Below are 18,913 nucleotides of genomic sequence, written 5' to 3' on the forward strand. Positions count from 1 at the left end.
ATAACCCACATCTGTGGGATGCTATGGAAATGTAAATACATCTCATACATATTCATTGTAAATATCCTAAAAAGCTGACTGGCAATGGTATCATCACTGTGGAGTTTTTTTGACCAGTGATGGTTGTCAGATCTGATTCTATATATTAGTGAGGAGCATTGGCTATTCAACAAGATCTTTTTTTTCTCCACGTTCTGATAAATGTTTTAACCTCCTTTATGTACAAGTAAGACAGTGTGACTGGTAGCCTTTTTTTGTAAACTTTGGTGTTTTTGTGATTTTCTATTTATGAGTTTCCAGCTATTGTGATTTGTTATCACACCATGGTATGGTATCATCACACCATGTCTAGGAAGCTCCACTTCAACAGAAATGTTCAAAAAGCAATTTGCACATATGAATCACAGTTTGCAAGGTTACTAGCACTTAAAATTTTACACTCTTCAATATAAAATGAGAAATGGATCAGCCAAGAACAAATTACACTTTTCTGTGATTCTATTATTCTACCTTCTTACATGTTTACTATTACAGGTTTTTGTATTGTCCTGTGATATTTTATGCCTGCTCTTCATGCAGATAGAGAGACGGAATGAACTGGGGAGGGGAAGACTTCCTGCTGCTGATGTCTCACCTAGGTAAGACCTCAACATGAGATAGAGGAAAGAGCCTTGTGCTGGGTGGTTGGGGGGGGGGGTGACTGAGGGAGAGGCAGAAGGCACATGTTGGGGGGAAGGATATTAAGGGAGAGGCAGGAAGCACAGCATGGGAAGCATTTCATCAGGGACTGGGACATTTAGTGGGAAAGCAGGAATGAATGGAGGGATTTCAATGGAAATTTTTTTTTTTTTTTTTTTTTGGGGGGGGGGGGGGGGCAGTTTGTATTTGAGTTGGAGAGATTTGATTAGGGGGAAAAGAAGTCAGTATGACCTAGGAAATGTTGTGGGGATAAAGAGTGCCTGCAGAGGAAACTGCAACAATTCAAGGATTCAGAGTATGAGCAGAGAGAGCATGGGAAGAGAACAGGGGCTCCAAATGGTGGAGAAGAAATGAGGAACAGGTGATTTGGGGAGAGGGCTAAAGGAAACAAGTGGACCCAGGTAGTGAAGGGAGAATTGTTGATAAGAGAGGGGGAACCCATGGATTAATAGGGTCTCAAACTGGGTTTGGGAAGGGCAAGTGAGTGAGGACTGTGAGCATGAAAACTTGCAGAGGAGAGCAGGGGACTGTGAGATTGAGCAGGAAGAGAGGCCAGCCCTGTGTGAGGATGGGAAAGCAAGGACTCAGATCAGCAAGGGGAAGTAAGTATGGGCAGGAAAATTGAGTTGAAAAGGAAAGGCTAATCTGTTAATTGATGTTACTTAATTTTTATATCAAAATTTTTTTATAGCTATTATTTTATTCATTGGATTTGTGGACCCTTCATTGTTTTGTTTAGGTCATTTCAGAATGCAACTGGTAGTGGAGGGAACCTACAATGTTGTTACTGAGATAAAATCAGAATCAGAACCTAGACTACTTGAAAGCGAATGCTACATACCTGTAGAAGGTATTCTCCGAGGACAGCAGGCTGATTGTTCTCACTGATGGGGTGACGTCCACGGCACCCCCTCCAATCGGAATCTTCACTAGCAAAGACGTTTGCTAGCCCTCGCGCGCCCATGCGCGACCGTCTTCCCGCCCGAACCGGCTCGTGCTTGTCAGTCCCATATGTAGCAAGACAAAGACAAGGGAAGACACAATTCCAAAGGGGAGGCGGGTGGATTTGTGAGAACAATCAGCCTGCTGTCCTCGGAGAATACCTTCTACAGGTATGTAGCATTCGCTTTCTCCGAGGACAAGCAGGCTGCTTGTTCTCACTGATGGGGTATCCCTAGCCCCCAGGCTCACTCAAAACAACAAACATGGTCAATTGGGCCTCGCAACGGCGAGGACATAACTGAGATTGACCTAACAACTTATCCAACTAACTGAGAGTGTAGCCTGGAACAGAATAAAAAATGGGCCTAGGGGAGTGGAGTTGGATTCTAAACCCCAAACAGATTCTGAAGCATCGACTGCCCGAACCGACTGTCGCGTCGGGTATCCTGCTGCAGGCAGTAATGAGATGTGAATGTGTGGACAGATGACCATGTCGCAGCCTTGCAGATCTGTTCAATAGTGGCTGACTTCAAGTGGGCCACTGACGCTGCCATGGCTCTAACATTGTGAGCCGTGACATGACCCTCAAGAGCCAGCCCAGCCTGGGTGTAAGTGAAGGAAATGCAGTCTGCTAGCCAATTTGATAAGGTGTGTTTCCCCACAGCCACTCCCCTCCTGTTGGGATCAAAAGAAACAAACATTTGGGCGGACTGTCTGTTGGGCTGTGTCCGCTCCAGATAGAAGGCCAATGCTCTTTTGCAGTCCAATGTGTGCAACTGACGTTCAGCAGAGCAGGAATGCGGACGGGGAAAGAATGTTGGCAAGACAATTGACTGGTTCAGATGGAACTCTGACACCACCTTCGGCAAGAACTTAGGGTGAGTGCGGAGGACTACTCTATTATGATGAAATTTGGTGTAAGGAGCATGGGCTACCAGGGTCTGAAGCTCACTGACTCTACGAGCTGAAGTTACTGCCACCAAGAAAATGACCTTCCAGGTCAAGTACTTCAGATGGCATGAATTCAGTGGCTCAAAAGGAGGTTTCATCAGCTGGGTGAGAACGACATTGAGATCCCATGACTCTGTAGGAGGTTTGATGGGGGGCTTTGACAAAAGCAAACCTCTCATAAAGCGAACAACTAAAGGCTGTCTCGAGATCGGCTTACCTTCCACACGGTAATGGTATGCACTGATTGCGCTAAGGTGAACCCTTACAGAGTTGGTCTTGAGAACAGACTCAGACAAGTGCAGAAGGTAGTCAAGCAGGGTCTGTGTAGGACAAGAGCGAGGATCTAAGGCCTTGCTGTCACACCAGATGGCAAACCTCCTCCATAAAAAGAAGTAACTCCTCCTAGTGGAATCTTTCCTGGAAGCAAGCAAGACACGGGAGACACCCTCCGACAGACCCAAAGAGGCAAAGTCTACGCTCTCAACATCCAGGCCGCGAGAGCCAGAGACTGGAGGCTGGGATGCAGAAGCGCCCCTTCGTTCTGGGTGATGAGGGTCGGAAAACACTCCAATCTCCACGGTTCTTCGGAGGACAACTCCAGAAGAAGAGGGAACCAGATCTGATGCGGCCAAAAAGGAGCAATCAGAATCATGGTGCCTCGGTCTTGCTTGAGTTTCAGCAAAGTCTTCCCCACCAGAGGTATGGGAGGATAAGCATACAGCAGGCCTTCCCCCCAATCCAGGAGGAAGGCATCCGATGCCAGTCGGCCGTGGGCCTGAAGTCTGGAACAGAACTGAGGGACCTTGTAACTACAATTGGAAGATCCGGTGCACTACTCTGGAGTTGAGCGACCACTCGTGAGGTTGCATAATCCTGCTCAACCTGTCGGCTAGACTGTTTACGCCTGTCAGATATGTGGCTTGGAGAAACATGCCGTGACGGCGAGCCCACAGCCACATGCTGACGGCTTCCTGACACAGGGGGCGAGATCCGGTGCCCCCCTGCTTGTTGATGTAATACATGGCAACCTGGTTGTCTGTCTGAATTTGGATAATTTGGTGGAACAGCCGATCTCTGAAAGCCTTCAGAGCGTTCCAGACCGCTCGTAACTGCAGGAGATTGATCTGTAGACCTTGTTCCTGGAGGGACCATCTTCCCTGGGTGTGAAGCCCATCGACATGAGCTCCCCACCCCAGGAGAGACGCATCCGTAGTCAGCACTTTTTGCGGCTGAGGAATTTGGAAAGGGCGTCCCAAATTGGACCAAATCGTCCACCAGTGCAGGGATTCGAGAAAACTCGTGGACAGGTGGATCACATCCTCTAGATCCCCAGCAGCCTGAAACCACTGGGAAGCTAGGGTCCACTGAGCAGATCGCATGCGAAGACGAGCCTCGGGAGTCACATGAACTGTGGAGGCCATGTGGCCCAGCAATCTCAACATCTGCCGAGCTGTGATCTGCTGGGACGCTCGCACCCGGGAGGCGAGGGACAACAGATTGTTGGCCCTTGTCTCCAGAAGATAGGCACGAGCCGTCCGAGAATCCAGCAGAGCTCCTATGAATTCGAGTCTCTGTACTGGGAGAAGATGGGACTTTGGATAATTTATCACAAACCCCAGTAGCTCCAGGAGTCGAATAGTCATCTGCATGGACTGTAGAGCTCCTGCCTTGGATGTGTTCTTCACCAGCCAATCGTCGAGATAAGGGAACACGTGCACTCCAAGCCTGCGGAGCGCTGCTGCTACCACAGCCAGGCACTTCGTGAACACACTGGGCGTGGAGGCAAGCCCAAAGGGTAGCACACAGTACTAGAAGTGTTCCCAGACGGAATCGAAGATACTGTCTGTGAGCTGGCAGTATCTGAATATGCGTGTAAGCATCCTTTAAGTCCAGAGAGCATAGCCAATTGTTTTCCTGAATCATGGGAAGAAGGGTGCCCAGGGAAAGCATCCCGAACTTTTCTTTGACCAGATATTTGTTCAGGGCCCTTAGGTCTAGGATGGGACGCATCCCCCCTGTTTTCTTTTCCACAAGGAAGTACCTGGAATAGAATCCCGGCCCTTCTTGCCCGGGTGGCACGGGCTCGACCACATTGGCGCTGAGAAGGGCAGAGAGTTCCTCTGCAAGTACCTGCTTGTGCTGGAAGCTGAAAGACTGAGCTCCCGGTGGGCAATTTGGAGGCATGGAGGCCAAATTGAGGGCGTATCCTTGCCGGACTATTTGAAGAACCCAATGGTTGGAGGATATAAGAGGCCACCTTTGGTGAAAAACTTTTAATCTCCCCCCGGCCGGCAGATCGTCCGGCACGGACACTGTGATATCGGCTATGCTCTGCTGGAGCCAGTCAAAAGCTTGCCCCCTGCTTTTGCTGGGGAGCTGTGGGGCCTTGCTGAGGCGCACGCTGCTGACGAGAGAGAGCGCGCTGGGGCGTAGCCTGGGCCGCAGGCTGTCGAGAAGGAGGATTGTACCTACGCTTACCAGAAGAGTAGGGAACAGCCCTCCTTCCCCCATAAAAACGTCTACCTGATGAGGTAGATGCTGAAGGCTGCCGGCGGGAGAATTTGTCGAAAGCGTTATCCCGCTGGTGGAGCTGTTCTACCACCTGGTCGACCTTTTCCCCAAAAATGTTATCCGCTCGGCAAGGGGAGTCCGCAATCCGCTGCTGGATCCTATTCTCCAGGTCGGAGGCACGCAGCCATGAGAGTCTGCGCATCACCACACCTTGAGCAGCGGCCCTGGACGCAACATCAAAGGTATCAAATACCCCTCTGGCCAGGAATTTCCTACATGCCTTCAGCTGCCTGACCACCTCCTGAAACGGCTTGGCTTGCTCAGAAGGGAGCTTGTCCACCAAGTCCGCCAGCTTCCGCACATTGTTCCGCATATGGATGCTCGTGTAGAGCTGGTATGATTGAATCTTGGCCACGAGCATGGAAGAATGATAGGCCTTCCTCCCAAAGGAGTCTAAGGTTCTGGGGTCTTTGCCCGGGGGTGCCGAAGCATGCTCCCTAGAACTCTTAGCCTTCTTCAGGGCCAGATCCACCACACCAGAGTCGTGAGGCAACTGAGTGCACATCAACTCTGGGTCCCCATGGATCCGATACTGGGATTATATCTTTTTGGGAATGTGGGGATTAGTTAAAGGCTTGGTCCAGTTCGCCAGCAATGTCTTTTTTAGGACATGATGCATGGGTACTGTGGACGCTTCCTTAGGTGGAGAAGGACAGTCCAAGAGCTCAAACATCTCAGCCCTTGGCTCATCCTCCATGACCACCGGGAAGGGGATGGCCGCAGACATCTCCCGAACAAAGGCCGAGAAAGACAGACTCTCGGGAGGAGAAAGCTGTCTTTCAGGGGAGGGAGTGCGGTCAGAAGGAAGGCCATCAGACTCCTCGTCAGAAATATTTGATGTCCTCCTCCACCTCCCACGAGGCCTCATCATCGGTATCAGACACAAGTTCACGAACCTGTGTCTGAAGCCGCGCCCGTTCCGACTCCGTGGAAACACGGCCACGGTGGGAGCGTCGAGAGGTGGACTCCCTGGCCGGCAGCGGCGAAGCTCCCTCCCCCGACGTCGTCGGGGAGTCCACCTGGGAGGCAGCCGAAGTCTACCAGGGACCTCACCCCGGGCAAAGGGCCAGCCGTCGCCTCACTCGACGGCACCGGTGGCGCAAGCACCCCCGGAACCTGAGGAGAAGGGCGTAACAGCTCTTCCAGGATGCCTGGAAGAACTGCCCGGAGACTCTCGTGCAGAGCGGCTGTGGAGAAAGACTGAGAAGCCGGTGCAGGCGTCGAGGTCAGAATCTGTTCTGGGCACGGAGGCGGTACCGGGCTGTCCGGGGTAGAGCGCACCGACACCTCCTGGATGGAGGGTGAGCGGTCCTCCCAGTGCCGATGCCTGCTGGGTGCCGACTCCCTCGGCGACCCAGAGCTCCCGGTACCAAGTCGGGAAGGTGACCGGTGACGATGCTTCTTCGACTTCTTCGAGCGAAGCATATCACCGGAGCTCCCCGGTACCGATGAGGACGACGTTGAATCCAGACGTCGCTTCCTCGGGGCCGGGTCCGAAGATGGTCGATCCCGGGGGGGGGGGGGGGGGGGGGGGGGGGGGCTGTACCGCAGGAGCCCTCAGGGCAGGAGGAGACCTACCCGAAGGCTCACCGCCACCAGCAGGGGAATGGACAGCCCTCACCTGCACTCCAGACGAAGCACCACCGTCCGACGACATCAGCACCAGCGGAGGTCCCAGTACCACCGACGCACTCTTCCGAAGTCTCGGTACCGTCGATGCAGGAGGAATACGCATCGATGCCGTCGACGCTGATGCACTTCCCGAAGACTTCGGTGCTGCCGACGCCGATGCACTCGACGAATCCCGCGATGCTGTTGCCGTCGAAGCGCCGGAGAACAGAACGTTCCACTGGGCTAATCTCGCTACCCGAGTCCTCTTCTGCAAAAGAGCACAAAGACTACAGGCCTGCGGGCGGTGCCCAGCCCCCAGGCACTGAAGACACGACGCTTGCCTATCAGTGAGCGAGATTATCCGGGCGTACTGGGTGCACTTCTTGAAGCCGCTGGAAGGCTTCGATGACATGGGCGGAAAAATCGCGCCGGCGAAATCAAAATTCGCGATGATGACAATAGGCACCGAAAAAAAAAAAAGGTAGAAAAACCCATACGGGAGGCCAACAAGGCCGCTCCCGAAAGCGAAAGGAAACTTACGCTGGGAAAAAACTAGAAATACGGGGAAAAAGGGTAACCTCTTTTTTTTTTTTTAAACAAACACAGAGAAAAGTAGAAAAAAAACGCGAAAGACGCGCGAGATCTTCTGAGGGGCACGAAACGGCGGCAAAACACGACCGTCCCGAGCGCGGACAAAAGAAGACTGACGAACACGAGCTGGTTTGGGCGGAAAGATGGTCGCGCATGCGCGGTGCGCATGGGTGCGCGAGGGCTAGCAAACGTCTTTCCTAGTGAAGATTCCGATTGGAGGGGGTGCCGTGGACGTCACCCCATCAGTGAGAACAAGCAGCCTGCTTGTCCTCGGAGAACATAACATTTTTTTTTCTGGTGAACTGCATCAGGAAATTCCCTAATTCTGCTTGCCACCCATTGTTGGGTAGGGTTTTTGAGGATGCAAAAAGCCTATGATTATACAGCTCCATGACATTCATGTGTGCTGGGTGTGATGCATGTGAACACTGATCACTGTGGTGTCACAATAGAAAAGAGGTTGGGAAGCACTGCAAAAAAAAAAAAAAAATCTGAATCCTACCCCTTTAATAAAGAGTTTTAATTGTTAGTCTAACCGCATGCCAATCAATGAATGCATAGTGGACACCTAAGACACCTGCTTCACAGTCAACAAGACAAAAAAATATTTTCTGTAAAAAAATTATGATTATCTTCAATCCAACATCCCACGCATTTGTTAAATCAATGTAAATTAAAGGCACGCTGAAAAGAGGAGAAAAGACCTCAAAAAAATTCAATGGCTCTGTACAACTAATACTATCACAGCTGCCAGTTACAATCATCAGACTAGGAGGAGTTTTTATGACCGATGATTGTAACCGGCATCTCTGACAGTATTATTTTAATGTGATGTATAGAGCCAATGAAGTTCTGAGGTCTTTTTTCCCTTTTTTCAGTTAGACTTTAATTTATACTGATTTAAAGTGAATGATACATACCTGTAGCAGGTGTTCTCCGAGGACAGCAGGCTGATTGTTCTCAAGACTGGGTAGACGTCCACACAAGCCCTCATGAACCGGAAGAAAAGTCTCACGGAGGTAGCGCACGCGGGGCACGCCCACCGCGCATACGCGGCCATCTTCCCGCCCATGCGCGCCCGCTCCCGCTCAGTTAAACGACAAGCAAAGGAATGAGAAAAACCCAACTCCAAAGGGGAGGAGGGAGGGTAGGTGAGGACAAGCAGGCTGCATGTTCTCACGACTAGGGTATCCCTAGCTCCCAGGTTCACTCAAAACAACAAACAGGGTCAATTGGGCCTCGCAACGGCGAGGACATAACAGAAATTGATCTACAAAGAACAACTAACTGGGAGTGCAGCCTGAACAGAATAAAACCGGGTCCAGGAGGGTGGAGTTGGATTTAAACCCCGAACAGATTCTGCAGCACTGACTGCCCGAACCGACTGTCGCGTCGGGTATCCTGCTGGAGGCAGTAATGAGATGTGAATGTGTGGACTGATGACCATGTCGCAGCCTTGCAAATCTCTTCAATAGTGACTGACTTCAAGTGGGCCACTGACGCTGCCATGGCTCTAACACTATGAGCCGTGACATGACCCTCAAGAGTCAGCCTAGCCTGGGCATAAGTGAAGGAAATGCAATCTGCTAGCCAATTGGAGATGGTGCGTTTCCCAACAGCGACCCCCTTCCTATTGGGGTCGAAAGAAACAAACAATTGGGTGGACTGTATGTGGGGCTGTGTCCGCTCCAGGTAGAAGGTCAATGCTCTTTTGCAGTCCAATGTGTGCAACTGACGTTCAGCAGTGCAGGTATGAGGCCTGGGAAAGAATGTTGGCAAGACAACTGAGTGGTTAAGATGGAACTCCGACACCACCTTTGGCAGGAACTGAGGGTGAGTGCGGACGACTACTCTGTTATGATGAAATTTTGTATAAGGAGCATGAGCTACCAGGGCTTGAAGCTCACTGACTCTACGAGCTGAAGTAACTGCCACCAAGAAAATGACCTTCCAGGTCAAGTACTTCAGATGGCAGGAGTTCAGTGGCTCAAAAGGAGCTTTCATCAGCTGGGTGAGGACGACGTTGAGATCCCATGACACAGTAGGAGGCTTGACAGGGGGCTTTGACAAAAGCAAACCTCTCATGAATCGAACGACTAAAGGCTATCCAGAGATGGGTTTACCCTCTACACGATGATGGTAAGCACTAATTGCACTAAGGTGATTCCTTATTGAGTTGGTCTTGAGACCAGACTCCGATAAGTGCAGAAGGTATTCAAGCAGGGTCTGTGCAGGACAAGAGCGAGGTTCTAGGGCCATGCCCTCACACCAGACGGCAGACCTCCTCCACTTAAAGTAACTCTTCTTAGTGGAATCCTTCCTGGAAGCAAGCAAGACATGAGAGACACCCTCGGAGAGACCCAAGGAAGCAAAATCTACGCCCTCAACATCCAGGCCATGAGAGGCAGAGACTGAAGGTTGGGGTGCAGAAGCGCTCTCTCGTTCTGTGAGATGAGGGTTGGAAAACACTCCAATCTCCACGGTTCTTCGAAGGATAACTCCAGAAGAAGAGGGAACCAGATCTGACGGGGCCAAAAGGGCGCAATCAGAATCATGGTGCCGCTGTCTTGACTGAGCTTCAATAAGGTCTTCCCCACCAAAGGTATGGGAGGATACGCATACAGGAGGCCCTTCCCCCAATGTAGGAGAAAGGCATTTGACGCCAGTCTGCCGTGTGCCTGTAGTCTGGAACAGAACTGAGGCATCTTGTGATTGGTCTGGGAGGCGAAAAGGCGTACCACCCTGAAATGGAGAGACCACTCGTGCGGTTGCATGAGTCTGCTCAGCCTGTCGGCCAGACTGTTGTTTACGCCTGCCAGGTTCGTGGCTTGGAGAAGCATGCCGTGCTGGTGTGCCCAGCGCCACATCCCAACGGCCTCCTGACACAGGGGGCGAGATCCGGTGTCCCCCTGCTTGTTGATGTAGTACATTGCAACCTGGTTGTCTGTCCGGATTTGGATAATTTGGAAGGGCAGCCGATCTCTGAAAGCCTTCAGCGCGTTCCAGACCGCTCGGAGCTTCACGAGATTGATCTGAAGACCTGCTTCCTGGAGGGACCACGCCCCTTGGGTATGGAGCCCATTGACATGGGCCCCCCACCCCAGGAGAGATGCATCCGTCGTCAGCACTTTTGTCGGCTGAGGAATTTGAAACGGGCGTCCCAAGGTCAAATTGGTCCGAATCGTCCACCAGCGCAGCGAATTGCGGCAACTGATGGGCAGGCGGATGGCATCTTCTAGATTCCTGGTGGCCTGACACCACTGGGAAGCTAGGGTCCATTGAGCTGATCTCATGTGAAAACGAGCCATGGGAGTCACATGGACTGTAGAGGCCATATGGCCCAGGAGTCTCAACATCTGCCGAGCTGTGATCTGCTGGGACGTGAGAAATAGAAGGTTCTGAGCCGTCGCCTCGGGAAGATAGGCCTGAGCCGTCTGTGAATTCAGCAGGGCTCCTATGAATTCGAGAGAATGGACTGGCTGGAGATGGGACTTCGGGTAATTTATTACAAACCCCAGCAATTCCAGAAGTTGAATAGTGCACTGCATGGACCGAATAGCTCCTGCCTCCGAGGTGCTCTTCACCAGCCAATCGTCGAGATATGGGAACACATGCCCCCCCAGCTTGCGAAGGTACGCTGCAACCACTACAAGGCACTTCGTGAAGACCCGTGGTGCAGAGGTGAGCCCAAAGGGCAGCACATAATACTGGAAGTGCCGTGCTCCCAGACGGAATCGTAGAAACTGTCTGTGAGCTGGCTGTATCGGGATGTGAGTATAAGCATCCTTTAAATCCAGAGAAGAAGGGTGCCCAAGGAAAGCATCCTGAACTTTTCTCGAACCAGATATTCGTTCAGGCCTCTCAGGTCTAGGATGGCGCGCATCCCCTGTTTTCTTTTCCACAAGGAAGTACCTGGAATAGAATCCCTGCCCCTCCTGCCCGGGTGGCACGGGCTCGACCGTATTGGCGCTGAGAAGGGCGGAGAGTTCCTCTGCAAGTACCTGCCTGTGGTGGGAGCCGAAGGATTGAGCTCCCGGTGGGCAATTTGGCGGAGTGGAGATCAAATTCAGGGTGTACCCACACCGCACTATTTGGAGAACCCACTGGTCGGAGATTATGAGAGGCCACCTTTGGTGAAAAACTTGCAACCTCCCCCCGACCGGCAGGCCGTCCGGCACAGGCACGTTTATGGCGGCTATGCTCCCATGGATCCAGTCAAAAGTCCGTCCCCTGCTTTTGCTGTGGAGCTGCAGGGGTCTGCTTGGTTGCACGCTGTTGACGGGAACGAGCGCGCTGGGGCTGGCCCTGTGCCTGAGAAGGCCTTCGGGCCGGCTGGTTGTACCTACGCTTGCTGTAGGTATAGGGTGCAGACCGCCGGGCCCGGGAAAAACGTCCACCTGTAGAGGTGGATGCTGAAGGCGCCCGGTGGGAGAGATTGTCGTAAAGCGGTTTCCCGCTGGTGCAGTTGTTCAACCAACTGCTTGACCTTCTCGCCGAAAATATTATCCCCCTGGCAAGGGACATCCGCCAGGCGCTGCTGCGTCCGGTTGTCCAGGTCAGAGGCACGCAGCCATGAGAGCCTGCGCATCACTATACCCTGGGCAACAGCTCTGGATGCCACATCACAAGTGTCATAAATACCCCTGGACAGGAATTTGCGACACGCCTTCAGCTGCCTGACCACCTCCGGAAAAGGCCTGGCCTGCTCTGGTGGGAGCTTGTCAACCAGGTCCGCCAGTTGAAGCACATTGTTCCGCATTTGGATGCTCGTGTAGAGCTGGTATGATTGGATCTTGGTCACGAGCATGGAAGAATGATAGGCCTTCCTCCCAAACGAGTCCAGAGTGCGAGACTTCCACCCCGGGGGCGCTGAGGCGGTATCCCTCAAACTCTTGGTCCTCTTGAGAGCAGAGTCCACGACCGCTGAGTCATGTGGCAACTGGGGCCGCATCAACTCCGGGTCAGTATGGACTCTACACTGGGACTCTGCTTTCTTGGGGATGGTGGGATTAGATAGGGGCAACCAGTTCCGAAACAGCGTCTCCTTCAGGACATTGTGCAACGGTACCGTGGAAGACTCTCTAGGAGGTGGTGGATAGTACAGGACTTCGAGCATCTCAGCCCTCGGCTCAACCACGGTGACCACTGGGAAGGGAATGCTCACAGACATGTCCCGGACAAAGGAGGCAAAGGAGAGGCTCTCTGGAGGCGAGAGCTTCCTCTCCGGTGAAGGCGTGGGGTCGGAGGGAAGACCTGCAGACTCCTCGGAGGAGAAATATCTGGGATCCTCCTCCTCCCCTCACGAGGCCTCCTCCTAGGTGTTGGATATGAGCTCTCTGATCTCAGTCCGCAACCGGGCCTGTTTCGACCCCGAGTAACCGCGTCCTCGATGATGGTGTCAAGAGGTGGACTCCCGCGCCGGCGGGGACGAAGCTCCCTCCATCGATGATGGGGATTCCACCTGAGTGGCGATCGAGACCGGCGCAGCAAGCAGCACCAGTGTCAAAGACCACATCACACGGCCAGAGTCAGCTGGCGCTTCCAACAATGGCACCGTGGGCACAAACATCAGCCCCTCCAGGATACCTAGAAGGATGGCTCGGAGACACTCGTCCAGGGCCGCTGTCGGGAGAGGCTGGGAAGCCGGTGTGGGCGTCGGTGCTCGAAGCTGTCCGGGTCCAGAAGACGATACCGGGGTATCCGACGACCTGCGCATCGACACCTCTTCAATAGAGGGGGAGCGCTCCTCCCGGCGTTGGCGCTTTTTAGAGATCGAGTCTGTCGATGTCCCTGAGCTGCCTGTACCATGCGCCATGGGCGACCGATGACGGTGCTTCTTCGCAAGCTTCTTCCGATGTCTGTCATCGGCGCTCCGCGGCATGGACGAGGAGGAGGTGGAGTCCCTGCGCCCCCTGGGGGGTCGGATCCGACAGGGTTCGGTCCCGATGGCCCTGGGCGGCGGGGCCAGCCGAGGCAGGTTGCCCACTCGGCCGTTCACTGCCGCCATCGCTGGCAGGTCGTCGGGCCAAAGGAACCTGTGCTCCTGGGGTTGATGCCATGCTCGGCGCCGAAGTCGTCGACACCGGTACCGAAGTTCCCGCTGTCGACACCGATGCTGCCAACGTCGATGTGCTGGTGCAAGTTCCAAAAAGACAGTCCTGAAGAACTTGCCTCGCCACCTGTGTCCACTTTTTCAAGCCGAGACACAAGGTGCACGCTTTGGAATTATGCTCCGGCCCAAGGCACTGGAGGCACCAAGCGTGAGTATCGGACTGCGAGATTTGCCGGCCGCACCGACCACACTTTTTAAATCTGCTCAGGACCTTCGAGGACATCGACGGAAAAATCGCGTCAGCGAAGTCAAAACCGTTGATGGTGGCGGTAAAAAGGCCACAACAAAAAGGAAACACGGACGCCGGTGAAAATAAAGGGAGAAACACTCGATGGAAAGGGAGACTTCTCTACAACTTTTTTTTTTAAACACGAAAAACAATCGCGCGAACACGCGTACACTAGAAAGAAATAGCGGACAAGGACGCAAAACGGTTTTCCGGGGCTGACAAGGAGAGGGACGAAACTGCGTCTGTCTCCAGTGCGGAAAAATAGAAACTGAGCGGGCGCGCACGGGCAAGAAGACAGCCGCGCATGCGCGGTGGGCGTGTCCCGCGTGCGCTACCTCCTGCGAGACTTTTCTTCCGGTTCATTAGGGCTGCCGTGGACGTCTACCCAGTCGTGAGAACAAGCAGACTGCTTGTCCTCGGTGAACAAATATTACAATGAACTGATGATATGCAGATTTATCTCATGCATATACATTGTGGTAATCATGAGAACCTAACTGACTAGTTATGCCTTCTGGAGAGGGTTAAGAAGCACTGCTCTATTAGATCAGGAAGAAACATGGAAATATAAAGCTGATATAATATGTGAACTGAAATGTTAATTGCAATATGAATCAGTGCTTATCAACATGTAAGTCTCAATGTATACTAAAACTGGTATTAAAAAAAAAAGTGGAAAACATAACTTAATAGAGAAACGTAGATAATAAAACGTTATAATAATCAATCATCACCGCCACCACTATCACTGCCACCACCATCACCACCTCACAAACCTAAATAAACTCCAAGCAGGGGAGCCACTCAGTAAATAAATAAAAATTAAAAAAAAAAATTCAGTGATGACTTCTTTCAGGCAGACCATCAGCAGATGAAGAGTGCTATACTGTAAATGAATATAGTGGCATTTTACCACACTGGCTGGAATAGAGATGGATCATTTTTACTTAAGTTTCAAAACTGGAAATCATAATTTATTTGATGAGTTGAATGAGCATAAAGCACAAAGCAACCAAGCTGAGCTGAAACTACAGAAGGGATTACTGGAAGTTGGATATACCACCACAGAACTCAGGAGCTCATATTTTATGTTTCTTTCAGACAATTTGAGCAGGAGCAGGAAGCAAGTTGGGGGAATAGAATACAGCTGCATTTCTTTCTGAAAGCATTTTGCACATCTTGATTCAGAAGATGGACCCGCATCACTGCTTGTAATAGAAGTGTTTTTCAGACCACATACAACCCCTTCTCCAGATGTAACCAATGATGGCAGCTAATGGTTAAAAAGGGGAGCTAGTGATCTGCCACTGTTTAGTTTTAAGACATTTCATGCATATATTGACATCTGCTATATTCCTTTCATTATGTGCTCAGCAAGTGGGGTAGGAATGAATGATCCAGCCCTAATATTTTGCCCAAAAGGTAAGACAACACCCACTCAAAAGGATTTTAAAAAACATGCAAAGACTAGTGACCATAAAGTAAGTCAAAAATACCTTCAGTTCTGTCTGGTGATGCCGAACCTAAGATACAGAACAGCAACTCATTATGAAACCTCTGTTTTATAATTACCCTTGACTGTAATTACTGATCAATTCTTCATATGTCTAACAATTTTACTAGAAAACATTCTTAGGAAGTATAAATAACATACGCTGAGACTGAGAAACCACTTTTGTTCGACTGCGTCCTCTGGAATCTGTCTTGGCAGTTGCAATACCCGCAGAAGCTGTGGAAAGTTTTGTTCTTATACGACCTGCAAGATATAAAGTTTCAGTAATTAAAGGGCAACTCATCTGTGAACAGCATGTAAGTAAGGTTATATCACTAGCTAGATTTTCTTTAAAGAAATAAAAATGTAATTCTGTATGAATGACAAGTTAATATTGTGTTTAATTAATTGTATTTCTAACCCATTTGTCATCATCCACCTTGGATTAGGTTTTTGTAAAAGCAGGATATTAAGTCCAACCAAACAATCAAATAATAAATAGAAGGTTAGAAACTGGATTTCGAGAGACAACACTACACAACACGGACACAACAATCTATTTTGACTGTTAAGAACATATTGCTATGGAACTCTGCCTAAACTCTAACATCCACAAGCCCAAGTACAAGAATGTTACATTAGACAATTTTTTTTAAAGCAGATTACCCTCAATGATTTGAGATACATCTGATCACAGATGTAAACTAGTTAGCTAGCAAATATATCTTTCCTTTCATAATAATTGCTTAGAAATCCTGAACACAGTAGATATAAGATTTTACAGTAGATATAAGATTTTATTGATTCTTGTTTGCAAAGATACAAAAGAAAGACTTTAGGAAGGGCAGACTGTCCTGGAATGCTCTCCTAAAACGTAAGTTTAACATATTACTTCTATCACAATTTGGGTTTAGAAGCCTACATAGCACTGTTCCCTCTGAGCAGGACTCTTCCAACTGTGTTGCTGCTAGTGAGGGGCAGCATTTAAATAATGTGTTTGGAATTGCTAAGGACATGTAGGTTCCCTGAAGTCCTGCAGAGCTTGGCTGTCCATCAAGTCATAGTGAAACAGCACCCCCCCCCCCCCCCACCACTCACAGGGCTTTAAGTGTAGGGACTCTCGCTCAGTTTAGAGGGAACAGTGCTACATAGCACTGAAAATCTGCTCTTAACTCTAGTTTCTCAAGTAAAAATACTTAGTAACGGTGGTCAGGAGGTACTACTACATTTGACATCTTTGCTGCTTTGATACAGTTGACCACACATTACTGATTGATAAGGAGTTAGGTATCTCCGGTGAGCACTTAGATAAGAATTTCTGGAAACAGCTAATTGGAAAAATGTGGTTAAAATGAACAGTGTTCTCTCCCTTCCTCGGCAATCTCCTTGGGTCTGCCACAGGGCTCTCCTTTGTCACTCATTTTGTTGAATGTTTTTATGAGTTCACTTATCTGATTAGAGAAATTATAGCTTCTCCTTTATATGAATGACATATTTAACTTAGCTTCAATCAGTAAAAATTTGAATCAAACATTTCTGACAATAACTAATTCTACTGAAAGATCAAAAGACTGGTTGTCGCGACAATTACTAAAATTGACTACTAATAAAAAAAATACTTTGGTTAGGTAAACAGTAAGATTTATTACCAGCTACAGTGCCATTAAATTCAATTGATTAACTGCCAATTGATCACATTACTAAGGTCTTGCGAGTAATTCTGGATTCTTCTTTATCATTGGAAAATCAAGTAAATTGCCTTGCCAAGTTCTTCTTTAAACTGAAACAACTTAGAACTGTTCAATTTTATTTTTCAGAAAAACAATTTGGCTTTATTGATGCAGGGATTAATACTGTCTCAATTAGATTACTGCAATGTATTTTGTATCTTGGTACTTCTCCCAGATTGCAAGGAAGAATTCAGTTACTACAAAATACACTTGCTTGTTTAATTTGTAGGTGATATAAGTTTGAGCATTCAACATCCTTGTTGAGAAAACTTCACTGGCTTCCAGTTGATGCTAGGTTAGTGTTTAAGTCTACTTGTGCAGTTCCTATTTGACTCTTTGTTCCTGGGACTATTTGAAGTAATCCTATACTTAACTGTCAAATACTTCATTTTCCCTCATTTAAGTGTGTCCGATAAAAGAAAGTTTTAGAATCCTCTTTTGTTTTTCAGGTTGTGCAACTATAGAATAATCTACCTATTGTTTTGAAACACAATTCGTCTTATACCTTAAACTTACCTGTTTCAAAAATATGTTTGTGCCGTATGTCATCTTGAAATCAATTGATTTTTTATATTTTAAATGTGAGCCACTTTAGATCTTTGTAAGGAGTAAGCGGATGATAAATACTGAGATTACATTAGATTCAATGCTAATGAAGGACTCTGTTACATTACAAAAGGTCTTGGAAAATACTATTAGGATGTGGAATTTACATATTTTAAACTTCTCGAATTCTGTATGTCATTCCTTTTGAGATGTTTAAGTCTTTTGCCACTTTAGTATTAAAGATCCCTCCCGAGTTGGTGCCTCCCCTCCATCTGCAAAGATGCAGCCTGTGGAAGAACGGACACCAGGCTTCTCAGATTTCCTTTGATAGCTTGAACCTAACTAGATTTCTGGAAAGGTCCAACATAGGTTTTATTGGTGACACCTACCTTGTTCATTACTGTTGCTCTGGAACTAGACAAAAACAAAAGTTTGTGAAATAATTTATAATGTGTTAATTGTCTTTAGGTAGAGAGGTCCACCACGAGACTGACTATTTTAAGATGTTTTTCCAAATAAAGGACTAAATATTTAAGAACTCATATTAGGATTTTCCTTGAGGTCTGAAAGGCTACTCAGAAAAGGAGGGAATAGTTCCTCTTTTTAAAACATAAGGTTTACTGGCTGGGGTTAATTATGTTTTGCTTTTTTTGATCAACAGCAAGGTAAAATTATGTATCATACCTGATAATTTTCTTTCCATTAATCATAGCTGATCAATCCATAGACTGGTGGGTTGTGTCCATCTACCAGCAGGTGGAGATAGAGAGCAATCCTTTTGCCTCCCTATATGTGGTCATGTGCTGCCGGAAACTCCTCAGTATGTCGACATCCAAGCTCCATCCGCAGGACTCAGCACTTAGAGAATTACACCCACAAAGGGACACTGCCCAGCTCACCACCGCCGAAACGGGGGAGGGGAATTAACCCAGCTCATCCCCACACAAGTGGGGGAGGGGAATCCGTCCAGCTCATCCCCGCGGAGCGGGGGAGGGACACCACCCCGCCGATGCGGGGGGATCTGGCTTATCCTGCAACCGCAACCGCGGGAGGAGCTGACTGACCCTAACACCGCCGAAGCGGGAGGGGTACAAAGCTGCCCTACAGCCGCACGAAGCGGGAGGGAGTGCCGGCAGAATTTATGTCTCAATCCAGCCCCGTAAAACGGAGGGGAGAGGAATGCAGTAGCTCACTGTTAACACAAATTCGTCTCAACTCTTGAAGAATCCATTGAAAAACTTGAACACGAAGTCCTCCTGAACAGGAACTGAAGACTAAACTTGAACCTGAAATGCAACCAGAATATAAACAATACAGATATCTGGGAGGGACTATGGATTGATCAGCTATGATTAATGGAAAGAAAATTATCAGGTATGATACATAATTTTACCTTCCATATCATCATGCTGATTAATCCATAGACTGGTGGGATGTAC

General features: G+C 49.2%; 1 protein-coding gene across 1 annotated transcript in view; it reads right to left on the minus strand.

Moving 5' to 3' along the window:
- CLASP2 (cytoplasmic linker associated protein 2) overlaps nucleotides 1-18,913 on the minus strand; it is a 977,269-nt gene that overhangs the window by 341,938 nt on the left and 616,418 nt on the right. Inside the window, 1 exon segment of the mRNA XM_030203481.1 lies at nucleotides 15,361-15,462. Coding sequence (XP_030059341.1) covers nucleotides 15,361-15,462 — 102 coding nt within the window.

The sequence above is a fragment of the Microcaecilia unicolor genome, chromosome 1 (genome assembly GCF_901765095.1).
Source record: "Microcaecilia unicolor chromosome 1, aMicUni1.1, whole genome shotgun sequence".
NCBI classification, from domain to species: Eukaryota; Metazoa; Chordata; class Amphibia; order Gymnophiona; family Siphonopidae; genus Microcaecilia; species Microcaecilia unicolor.